Genomic DNA, 12,676 nt, shown 5'->3' with positions numbered 1-12,676 from the left:
TATTGTTGATCCAATAAAACAAAAATTTTATGAAAATATCAATTTTTGAAAAAGTTATTCAATTTACCAAAAAAAACTCAACTAAAAGTTATTTTTGGCTATTTTTAGTAAATTGAATAACTAGGTAGGCCTATCTTTTCAGAAAATTTTTGTTTTACTAGATCAACAATACCATGAAGAATCTATTAGTATAGCACCTGAAGCTTTAGACCTTGCATAAAATTTTCTCAGGCTTATTTAAAACTGTTTGTAGTTAAAATGTTTTGTTAGTATGTTTTAAGTATTCGCTATATATTTTAAGGGTGGGGACTCTCCCCCCCGTGGGGCGGTAACCCCCCCCGTAAGCCATAACCGGAAAATAAAAAAAAATAACGGAATCGTATTTTACATATTATTTGAAGAAAAAAACTTCCTTACGACTTTTCCTGAAAATGCTTTCCCTTGGAGTTACAGCGGTTTGAAAATTTGAATTTTCACCCCTCAAATCCACGGTTTTCCCTTAATAAATCGAAAAGTACACGTCAGAAAATGAAGTTTAATGGCTTAAAAGGAAGCTAATTGAAACTGGAAAAAATCAGCTTTTTTTCGGCTATTGGGAAAATAGTTACAGTTCATCAAAGATGGCGCTGTCACTGACAACTCTCATTTTTCACTCTTTACCCCCAATTTTCTCAGAAATGGCAATTTGTACACAAAAAATTGTAAGGACCTTTTTTTTAAATATTTAAATTTGCTTCAATTTGAGACTAGTTAGAGGTCTCTAACATTCTTCAAAGGAAAGTTATGACCAAAAAAAAAAATTTTTTTTTTTGGCCGGAAGAAAATGGCCTGTGGAAAGCGAGGGAAATTTCCGAACTGAAAATCCAAATAGCAGGTGCTTAAACATATAATTTCACATACTCACACAAATTTTGATGTACTTGCTAAGTACACTTTTTGATCCAGACAATTTTATGTAATTCGAAACGTGCATTTTTTCAACAAATGTTACAGTTTTCCAGAGAAAATAAGAGTGGGGAATGTATTCAGTATACAATAGAATTACACATATGTTTGCCGCCATTTCCACGAGTTTTCCGAAACTTTTTTTCCCCGTGTAGGACCTGCGTATCTTATAACATGGCCATTTTTAGCCCTAAATTAAATTTTAATTGCTCCAATTTTGTCCATAAATTTTAAGCTGAGAAGTCTTGTATTGAAAAACAAAAATACTAACGACAGTAATTTTTTTATAAATAAAGGAAGATATATGGTTTTAGCCTACTATGGTACACAGTTTCAGTCCATCAATGATTTCAGGTGCCATTCTTATATAACTGGTGTTATAAGAAATACTATCAGAGGAAGCTTGAAACTAGAATCTTTAATACCAACTGAAGATGCTTGCTTACAAAATTTTAAGCGAACATATTTACAGGTTCAAACGTGGTTAGGACAGAATCTAGACCCTACCCAATGGGGTTGGGAAATGAAAAACTCTTTACTGCTTCCAATTCCAATGGAAAAAGCTGCAGCTCCTGATGAACTACTGAGAACTTTATTTTGCAATTGTGAGACAGGATGTGGATCCAGATGCGGGTGTAGAAAGGGAGGTGTACACTGTTCAACAGCTTGCTTAAAATGCAGAGAATTTGGTTGTACAAACAATCCACAACCAATCCTCAACAACAACGCTGACATTCTAGAACAACAATTAGCAACTACTATGGGAGACGATAATACTGTTTGAATATTTTAAATGATGTAACTTTTTAAACAATTTAAAGAAATTGTAAAAATATTTTATTTATTAATAAAGTGTACTTTGGTTTCATTAATTATTGTTTCAAATTATTTTTTATATCGTTACCCTTTAAAATAAAAAAAAAAAAAATCATGAAAATCGAATGCAATTTAGCACTTTTGCCCTTGAGGGTTGCCCTTTGACCCATAAAATTGCAGGGAAAATTAAATTTATAAAATTTGTGTTCTAATTCTTTAAGTTGCTTCCCATTAAAACAACATTCAAATAAATTTTTATGATAATTTAACGCTACATACACATTTTGCCCTTAAGGGCTGCCCTTTGGGTTTTGATGGAATATATAAGTTTCAAACATTTCATTTCATTTTTTAAATCGCTGCCCTTTTAAACACACGCAGTAAAAATTTTATTGAAATATAACGAAAGTTACCAAATGTTGCCCATAAATGTGCCCTTTTTAACCCTTACGTTGGGCTCATTTTGTATCTCACATTGGTATTTAACTAATTTTTAATATTTCAAAAAAATTTGGGCCTTTAATTAATTATTTTCGCATTTTTTTCGAAATTTTATAACTTTTTTTTATTGTACCCATTTTTACCCCTTTTTTAACCCTTAAAGGGTTAAATTCAATTTTCCCCGCCCTGAAAACTTATAGCGTTTTTTCTACACATCCTAACGAACAATTTGAGCTATTAAAGATTAAAATCGAGGCTGTGGTTTTTTTTTGTTTCACTTTTCGATATTTACGGTTTCAGGTGCTATACTATATTTATCCTATAAAATCTCATGGATTTATCTCTTACCGAATTTGAAATGTTCTGTCCCAAAAATTTAAACTCTAGGCGCTCATATCTCAAAAAGTAATGATCAGAAAAAATGTTTTACTGAGAAAACTTTTTCATTTTGATAGCTTGATGATATATAGATCGAAAAACTTTGAATAATATCATGAGTAGAAAGTTTATTTTTTGCCTTTGTACAGCCTTAATACAGACACAGTGCACATATTGAATGAGTAATGTGCTCTTTTAAAAACAATAAGGAAGGAAGATTTTTGTTTGGATTTGTATTTTGAAACTACACTAGAGTCCCGATTAACCGAGTTAATCGGGACCGCTACAACCTCGGATAGTCAAATACTCGGTTAACACGGAGGGCCTAATCTAAATAAGGGGTTAAGGAAATCAAATAAAAATACGTACCATGTGATGTACACCAACATGAACTATATTCAAAACCACACAACTAGATAATAGTAGTACATACTTTAAAGTATTAAAAAGTTACAAAGGTTTGAAAAAATCTTTGACAGTTCTTTGTGTAATCGAACTGCTTCGCTTCTTAGCTGCCAAACTGACCTTGACCTTGGCCGATCCGAGGCTCGGTTAACACGGAACCTCGGTTGACCGAGACTCGGTTAATCGAGACTCTAGTGTAATTAATCTGATAAATTCAAAATTATTGTAGTACATACATATTTGGATTTGGACTCAAAATAGGGTGTGAATTAAGTTATCATTTACATTACCTATCTAGACTGTGTATTCCAAATTAAGTTTTGGGCTAATGCCTGTTGTTTTTACCTGCATTGTATCTATTGTCTATTAATGAATGAAATAATTAGATTGGCTTCTTAGGCTAGGTACACACCAGTTAGTCAAGACAAGATAAGACATAATCAGACACAATACTTCACATAGTTGCTTATGACGCAACACACACTGATTAGTCATTGCATTTAGACATGACTTCATAAGCAACTATGTGAAGTATCGTGTCTGATCATGTCTTGTCTTGACTAACTGGTGTGTGCCTAGCCTTAGACGGAGGAAACATAGAAGAAAGCTTAGCTATAACACATATTTCCAGAAATTATAACTATAAACGATAGGTAATATAATGTTAGGTAGAATTGATAACAACATATTTTCGATGAATATTTTAATATAGCCTACCATTTCAATTTTGAAAGTACCGTACACTACCTATTCTACAATAGAATGCTTACCCAATAAAGTCATAATCATTCATTATAATAGGTTGTTTTTATCCAGTATTAAAGTCATAATAGGTTAAAACTTTCTGAAGAAAAACTTGAATAATAAAGAAGGAGAGTGACTATTACAATAGAGAAACAATAGCATAAGTAGATATCCCATTGTATAGGGCGTTTATGTCGCAACCTTTACTGTTATCTCAGGCTGATAGTCCACGTAGTTCTTTCCTGTGAAGCTTTACGACGCTGGTAATCTCTCATATTGTGCCGTTCATACACTCTTACCCGGTCAAAACAGTAAAAATCGACAGTAATCGGCTTGAGATAACAGTAAAAATCGACAGTAATCGGCTTGAGATAACAGTAAAAATTACGACATAAATGCCCTATACCATGGGATATCTACTTACGCTATTGTTTCTCTATGCTATTACACATTTAAAAAGCAGTTTGAAATAGCACCAATTGTGAGTCAAACTCAGAATTAACCTCTGATAGGCAATTATTGTCCTCTGATTGGCTGAGAATTAGCCTATCAGAGGTTAATTCTGAGTTTGGCTCACCGGAATTGTCTACCGACAATCGTTATGTGTGAAACGATCATATAGATGCTATAGAATATATACTTGATAAGCTCATATCCGATCCACAATATAAATATGTAAGTAGGCTCACTTGACAGTTGATAATTTTTTCAAGTACCGTATAAATAATTTTTAAGAGGAGAATAGGATCTTTGCAGGAACCTATCCAAGAGTTATGAGTTCCAAAACATTACAGTTGCAACAAATAGAGGCCACTTGTGTCGTTCTTTGAATACGTAAATTGTCCAAGCATAAAGTCACTTGGCATATCATTATTTTAGTCTCTGACAGTTTTTCAGAATACATATCCTCGAGCTCACTACCTAATTTCCCCACTTTCCTTGACTATACTATAACCCTTGTTAATTATCAATTTTCCCTTTCCTGTAGGAAATAAAATTCATCATTAAATAGACATTATGCTTGTCGAAATGACTATGTACATAAAACAGCCCACCGGCGTCTATTAAATGAGGGATAAAATAGTCGGAAAGGAGAAAGAAGCAGTCTCAATTTTTCGTTTCTGATCAAAAGCTCCATGTCATACTTCGTCCAGTCTTCAAGTTGGATGATCATCGCTCTGAGCCATCTGATTTAGTAGCTGCATCAACACTTGGAAGCGAGATCGTATCTGTTGAAGAAAAGATAATTAATCGTTACTCAAGAGCAAAATTTAGTCTCAATTCCAATGTGTAAAATTTTACAAAACACAGACCCAACACCAGACAGTGTATAAAGGTGCGTACAGACTTTCGCTCTGCTCCGCAACCGAACGTCACTCCAGCAGAGCGATTAATGATCGACCGGGGAGCAACAGTGGTTCGACCGGGGAACGCGAGAAGATCTAACATCTTCCATAACGTTCATGATGGGTGCGTGGGCGGAGCGACTGTGGTTCGATGGAGGAACGAGGGCGGTACGAGGGCGGAGCGTGCTCGGTGCGGATTGGAAGAGCGTATATGTGTACGCAGCTTTAGATTGACACATGATAATATCATAGAAAAACAATAGCGTAAGTAGATATCCCATGGTATAGGGCGTTTATGTCGCAACTTTTACTGTTATCTCAAGCCGATTACTGTCGATTATTGTCAATTTTTACTGTTTTGTTGGGGTGAGAGTGTATGAACGGCACAATATGAGAGACTACCAGCGTCATAAAGCTTCACATGAAAGAACTACGTGGACTATCAGCTTGAGATAACAGTAAAAGTTGCGACATAAACGCCCTATACCATGGGATACCATGATCTACCTATGCTATCGTTTCTCTATGATAATATGCAGTTCCCGAGGCTGTTATAAGATAACATTTTTAATTAAAGAGCAAAATGCAAATACTATAGATGCTACATAATTATACTACAGAATATATTCAAAGTTGGTACTTTACTTGTTTATACTTTGTATTTTTTCAGTGATTATTGTAGGCTATTAAATTATGGTTTTTTGCAATAAAATTCATTATATTAGATGCATGGTTAAATGCTTCAAATACCATTAAAACTAGTCCACCATTTGAAGAATATTAGTACCTATTTGGTTCAATGGAATTATAATATAAATAATATCGAGTGATATTATAATTCCATTGAACCAAATACTAATATTCTTCAAATGGTGGACTAGTTTTAATGGGATTTGAAGCATTTTAACCATGCATCTAATATAATGAATTTTATTGCAAAAAAAAACATAATTTAATAGCCTACAATAATTACTGAAAAAATACAAAGTATAAACAGTTGATGAACTAGTTTTAAAGCAGTTCCACATCACTATCAAGTTGACATTTTGATCATGACGGCTTTGAATTAATCAAGTGTTGAAAAATGTTCATTCAGTAAAATAATATGTGCTCGTCAAGTACCAAAATTTTACTCATCTCAATAGAATAATCAAACGCGAATTGAGGCCAACAATAATGAATTGAATTTATGAATAATAGGTAGCTGACGAATTAAAACAGGCGTTCTTGATTCCTCTTCTAAAACGAATGAACAAATTTTGCATGCTTTATATAACTTGCACAAGAGCATCAGAAGAATATTCACATCATTAATACCTTGAATATTTCTACTATTTGTGCCCTGTGTCGATTCAGACAATACAGACCGCTCCAATATCATTACTGTCGTCGTTATGAGATTCGAAAAATTAATAGTATTTATTGAAAGAGAGTGAAAACTCTTGATAAAAACAGTTTAATCCTGGCTTAATTCAACAATATGTGTGTATATTCAACTTTTTAAATTTCAATGAATAATTTCATTATCATAGAAAATTAATAGTACCCTTTTTATTTTTTAAAATAAACACAACTGGTTTCAAGCTCGAAATTAGTTGTTTTTGTAAAAGAAATATACTAGTAGTTTTCTATAATAATTAAACATTTAAGTAGCCCAATTAGAATTTCAGTTAACATATTAATAGGTAATTGTTTTAAATTTTCCACAAAATGTATTTACTTTTGAATATGAAAATTTGAATTTCTAAGAAGACCACTTCTAAATACTCTTTAGTCTATCATCTATTAAACGATAGTTCTATAAAAAATAGATAAAATCAAATTTATACATAATGAAGACTGTACGATATTCATAACATTAAGGTTAGGCACACACCAGTTAGTCAAGTCAAGACAAGACAGGTTTAGTCACAATACTTCACATAGTTGCTTATGAAGACATGTCTAATTGCAATGACTAATCGGTGTGTGTTGCTTTATAGGCAACTATGTGAAGTATTGTGACTAATCGTGACTAGTGTTGTCTTGATTAACTGGTGTGTGCCCACCCTAAGACAAACACATACTATGAAATGAATGAAAAATTAGGAATTCAGACAACATTTTCAAGCAGTGCAAATCACAAAGTGGTTTTCCAATTTTCCAGAATTTTCTCTGTCTGAAAGTCTGCAAAATCACTTCGTCCTTTGTACGGTACCTCCAGAGAACGAGAATTAGAAAAGCTTTATCCTGAATGTACTATTAAATACCCAAGTTTCGAGAGGGCCTAGCATAGTGACAAAGCATCAATTTATTGAATCCGTCAGGCTTTAATGGAACATGTATTGTATAGCATAAATATCCCCGGGATCAAGACATGTTCCATTAAAGCCTGACGGATTCAATAAATTGATGCTTTGTAAAGTAAAAAAATAGTAATGCATTCAATAATGCTGAGGTTATAATAGTTGTATAGCATAAATATCCCCGGGATCAAGACAACTATTATAACCTCAGCATTATTGAATGCATTACTATTTTTTTACTTTCCTTGCCCTATTACCATAGGTAAGGAAAGTATTGCTTTCCGAAAAAAATTAAGGAACCCCAATTTCTATACGTTTCTCAAGGTCCCCTGAGTCCGAAAAAGTGGTTTTTGGGTATTGGTCTGTATGTGTGTGTGTGTTTGTGTGTATGTGTGTGTGTGTGTGTGTGTGTGTGTGTGTGTGTGTGGTGTGTGTGTGTGTGCGTCTGTGTACACGATATCTCATCTCCCAATTAACGGAATGACTTGAAATTTGGAACTTAAGGCCCTTACACTATAAGGATCCGGCACGAACAATTTCGATCAAATGCAATTCAATATGGCGGCTAAAATGGCGAAAATGTTGTCAAAAACAGTGTTTTTCGTGATTTTCTCGAAAATGACTCCAACGATTTTCATCAAATTTATACCTAAAATAGTCATTGATAAGCTTTATCAACTGCCACAAGTCCCATATCTGTAAAAATTTCAGGAGCTCCGCCCCATCTATGCAAAGTTTGATTTTAGATTTCCAATTATCAGGCCTCAGATATAATTCAAACGGAAAATTTAGAGTGGGAAAGATTGAGCATGAAAATCTCTACAATAACATTGTCCAGTAACATTTTCAACTAAACAATGAAAATAAGCTTGAAATTTGAGAAAATGTGATTATTCAATTGCAAACTGTTGGCAACTGTTGATTCTATTAAATCATTCACTATGAAGAGATTGCAGATCTCGTGTGTATCCAGCGTTATTGTCCTGTCACCAGCTGGTTCAGATCTTTGAATAGTAGACTTGAGATGCGCTTGAAAACTATAGCTTCAAATGTTCAATTTTCATAACGGCAAGGAAAGTTGTGTGATAACGTCACACCAGATTTTTGGATTATTCATGAAATAGCCAGGACCAGATACAAAGGGATCTGATTTTTCTCTCTGGACCTAAACGTGTGGGATGAATATTATTATTTTTGATAAATCGGTTCCCAAAATAGCACTTCACTCTCTATAATTATATTGTTTTGTTGATGATTACCATGTTTAAATCAATTGCATTTTCTCACCTCTGATAAAGAACGCAAAGGAAGCACAGCGTTGATCTTGGTGAATATTTTGTCTGAGTCGCCATCTTGCTGAAAAGTCTGCAAAATGACTTTGTCCTCCTCACGAGTCCACGAGCTTTCTGATTGGGCTTGCACTCTGGCATCGGCGGCTGACAATCCAGCATCCAGATTTGCTTCAGCATTTGACAATAATTGAGAGTCATCTTTTTTCACTAGCACGTCCAAGTCACTTAGAACATCAACCTTACTGTCAATTTCAGTGTGGCAGAAATTTGTGGGACCAGAGTCTTGAGGAGTATCGTCTAGGGCAGCATCAACACCGGCAAAATCACTTTCACGTTTGGGACTATCGCTTTCGCTAAAGGCATGTGACGGCGACAGAGGTTCATCAATATTCTCCTCGTCATCCTTGAAACAACTGTTACACATGTTGATGGCTTCCTCGTCATCATCTTCCTCGGCAGTTTTATCACCACTGTCGGTTGAAAGTTTGCTCCTGGGTGTTTTCATTTGTTTTAGTCTAGCCATTTTTGTAACCGTCATAATTTCTCCATAATCGTCTTCTGCACCTAGAAAATCAAAATTTATATTTTATTTTATTGATTCAATGATAAAAAATTATCATTTAAAATAATTTGCTGAAGGAACAATAGGCACAGCCCAAAACTGTTCCTCCCCCGAATTTATACACACGTGGTTAATAAAAGTACAAAAAAGAGATTATGCGAAAATTCATTTGTCCGTACTTGGTCTTCATAGACGAATTTAATAATAATATAATAATAAAATATTTTTATTTCATAAAAAGCTGTACAATTACAGATATGGCAAACGTCAATTATGAAAACAAATAAATTACATGAAAATGATCAATGTCACAAAGTACAAAACACAAAAGTACAATAAGTTATCAACCACAGCTATTAATTGATAAGTACACAATATTATATTATTGAAATGTATCCACTAATTATCCATGTATTCCTTTATTGAATAGAAGCCACTATTCAATAAATATTTCTTTAATTGGGCTTTAAATACATTTTTATTTGTTTTAATAGATTTTATTTCATTTGGGAGACTATTGTAAAAAATTATTCCTTGATAAAATGGATTTTTCTTTGCTATCGCTAAATTAACATTGGGTAAATGATAGTTATTAGCAGATCTTGTTTTTAGCATGGAACCATCAAGTCTCTTGAAGAAAAACACATAAATTGATAATTTACATTGAACAATTAGGCTCAACTCACACTTACGCGACTAAAGTCGAGAAGAGACTCGACTCTAGTCGAGAGCATGTGTTTCCAAATGGTGACACTCAGACCAGTCGATTCTAGTCTCCGCGACTGTCACCATTTGTAAACACATGCTCTCGACTAGAGTGAGTCTCTTCTCGACCTGAGTCGCGTAAGTGTGAGTTGAGCCTTATTGGGTAAATTTATATTTATTGGCACAGGATGATGTACCTACTAATAAACTCAAGATTAAAAAAAATTCTAAAATGAAAGTAAACTATGAAAGAGCCCACATTTGAAAACGAAATTACAACCAAAAAGTTATTCTGAAAGCAAGAAACTGAAATTTGGCGAGGCTAGGAAAGAGCGGATAGAAGTACCAACAGTTCACCAACGACCTTTATACGAATTAGTAAAGACTTTTGACTATGCGAAAAGTATCCTCCCAACTATGGGATTAGGATGGGACATGAACTATGTAATTTCATGTGAAATATTGTGTGAATAAATAAAATATTATGATCTTACTCGCACAATGTTTTATTTTTGACTGAGGGTGATGTCCACATGAGCTCTAGCTCTAGCCTGATGAGACGAATGTGATGAAGGATGAGTGAACCTATAGCTTTAGGTGAGTTCCGAACTACCGGTGCTCTACAAGTTGTTACTCTTCCACCGGAAGTAGCAGGCGCATGAATATCATTCAGCTTATCAATGCAACCACACAGCAAACCAGAGAACCGCTTCCCAAATTAAAATGCTAATGTTTCATTACATGTTTTTAAAATAAAATAAAATAAATTGGAATATTCATTTACATGTTTTTAAAATAAAAACATGTAAATGAATATTTCAATTTATATGAAAACACTTCAATGAAACATGTAAAACAAGAATGTTTTCATTCTTTTAAATCTAGAAGAGAGTATCAATTAAAGTATACTATTTATGGAAAACATGGAAGCATACAGGATTTCTCCCAAAAATTGCTTCCATAACAACACAATTATTACAATAGTTCATTATACATAGTAAGAGCAGGCTACAAAAAAATAAGAATATTAAAAATAAAATTAAATTCCAGTAAAAATTAAATACTACTGTAGAGCAATACCATATTATCACAACAGATGCAATGAGTAGTGCATTTCAATGATTTCCATTCATAATCATATGACAATCATACAAATTTTATATTATTTTATATAAAAAAATAATAATGGAAATATTTGGAATACAAAGTACATCACTACAACTTGTAATAAAGCAATAAATTCAGATATATTACAAAAAAAACTATATATACTGAAGGTAATTGTGAAGTACATATCAAACTACAGAATATGATATGGATGCTCAACAATATTAGAAACCCGTATATACAGAGTGTTTCAGAAGTAGTGTCGAACATTTAAGGGTATCGTTCCTGGATGATAGAAGACTACAAATGTCGTACTTGAAGTGTCCAAACTCAGCGGTTATCCTTATAGCTGCCATTTTGTTTTTTTCACTTAGAAATTTTTATCTCAAGAACGAAATGTTGTATTGATCTGAAATTTGGCATGAATATTTATACTATGAAGACTCAACTTTAAAAAATAGAATAAACAATTTTCAAAATGGCGGCCATTTCAAATTTTTGATTGCAAATTTCACGAAAACGTTCACTTTATAAAAAAATTTAAAAGAGACAAAAAATTTAGCACATTTTATCAAGATTTCAAGGATACCTTATTTATTAGGACTGGTCGAAGATTAACAAAGTAATTAATTCTTTTCGTACTGAATGTATGACCACTTTTCACCATTTAAACATCAATATTAAATTTTCAATTCCAATTGTATTATTTTGAAACTCGGAATGACTCCATATGGCCATCCAGCTGATTTTACAATGATTTTCAGATGATCTTGTTTGTTCATGGTCATGCATTCAGTACGAAAAGAATTGATTTCTCTGTTATTCTGTGTCCAATCTTAATAAATAACGTATCCTTGAAATCTTGATAAAATTTGCTAAATTTTTTGTAAAGTGAAATTTGCAATCAAAAATTTAAAATGACCGCCATTTTTAAAATATACATCGAAAATTTTTAATTTTATTTTTTAAAGTTGAGTCTTTATAGCACAAAAATATTCATGCCGAATTTCAGATCAATACAACATTTCGTTCTTGAGATGAAATTCCCAAGTGAAAAAACAAAATGGCAGCTGTAAGGATAACCGCTGAGTTTTGGACCCTTCAAATACGACAATTGTAGTCTCCTATCTTCCAGGAAAAATACTCTGAAATGTTCGACACTACTTCTGAAACACCCTGTATAAGGAAAATTACAATAATTTATTGGATCGATCAGATAATTCCAGTTAGTTGGACAGATCAACTCATGAGTTGATACAGCCACAACCGTATGTTTTCACCATCAGGTACAAGTGGACAGTTATTCTAGGCCATGAAACCTGAACGTTAAAGGCAGCCGCTTCCTACGTTGATATACAGGCAAAGATCACTGTACAGGTGAACGTATGAACGTAGAATTTAATTTGTTTCCGTCACAATCGAATCTGTTTGGTGAAACTTACCGTCAATGTCTGGTCTAAGTAGCATTACTTACTTAAGTCTAAGTAGCATTACTTACTTAAGTCTAAGTAGCATTACTTACTTAAGTCTAAGTAGCATTACTTACTTAAGTCTAAGTAGCATTACTTACTTAATTCTACCAGTACCAGATGAATAAACTTTCGAATGGTGAGTTAATCAAGCTTCCATGTTCGGTTGCATAAACGCCAG

At 33.3% G+C, this 12,676-nt stretch overlaps 1 protein-coding gene across 1 annotated transcript in view; it reads right to left on the bottom strand.

Moving 5' to 3' along the window:
* Positions 1-3,671: 3,671 nt before the first annotated feature.
* Positions 3,672-12,676, bottom strand: part of LOC111048082 (GON-4-like protein) — a 31,609-nt gene continuing 22,604 nt past the window's right edge. The window contains exons 7-8 of the mRNA XM_022333929.2: positions 8,648-9,216; positions 3,672-4,958 (exon numbers count right to left, since the gene is read on the bottom strand). Coding sequence (XP_022189621.2) covers positions 4,887-4,958; positions 8,648-9,216 — 641 coding nt within the window. The 3' untranslated portion in view covers positions 3,672-4,886. The remainder of the gene's footprint in view (positions 4,959-8,647; positions 9,217-12,676) is intronic.

The sequence above is a fragment of the Nilaparvata lugens genome, chromosome 3 (assembly GCF_014356525.2).
Source record: "Nilaparvata lugens isolate BPH chromosome 3, ASM1435652v1, whole genome shotgun sequence".
In the NCBI taxonomy this organism is placed as follows: domain Eukaryota; kingdom Metazoa; phylum Arthropoda; class Insecta; order Hemiptera; family Delphacidae; genus Nilaparvata; species Nilaparvata lugens.
This window is presented reverse-complemented; position numbering and strand designations above follow the sequence as displayed.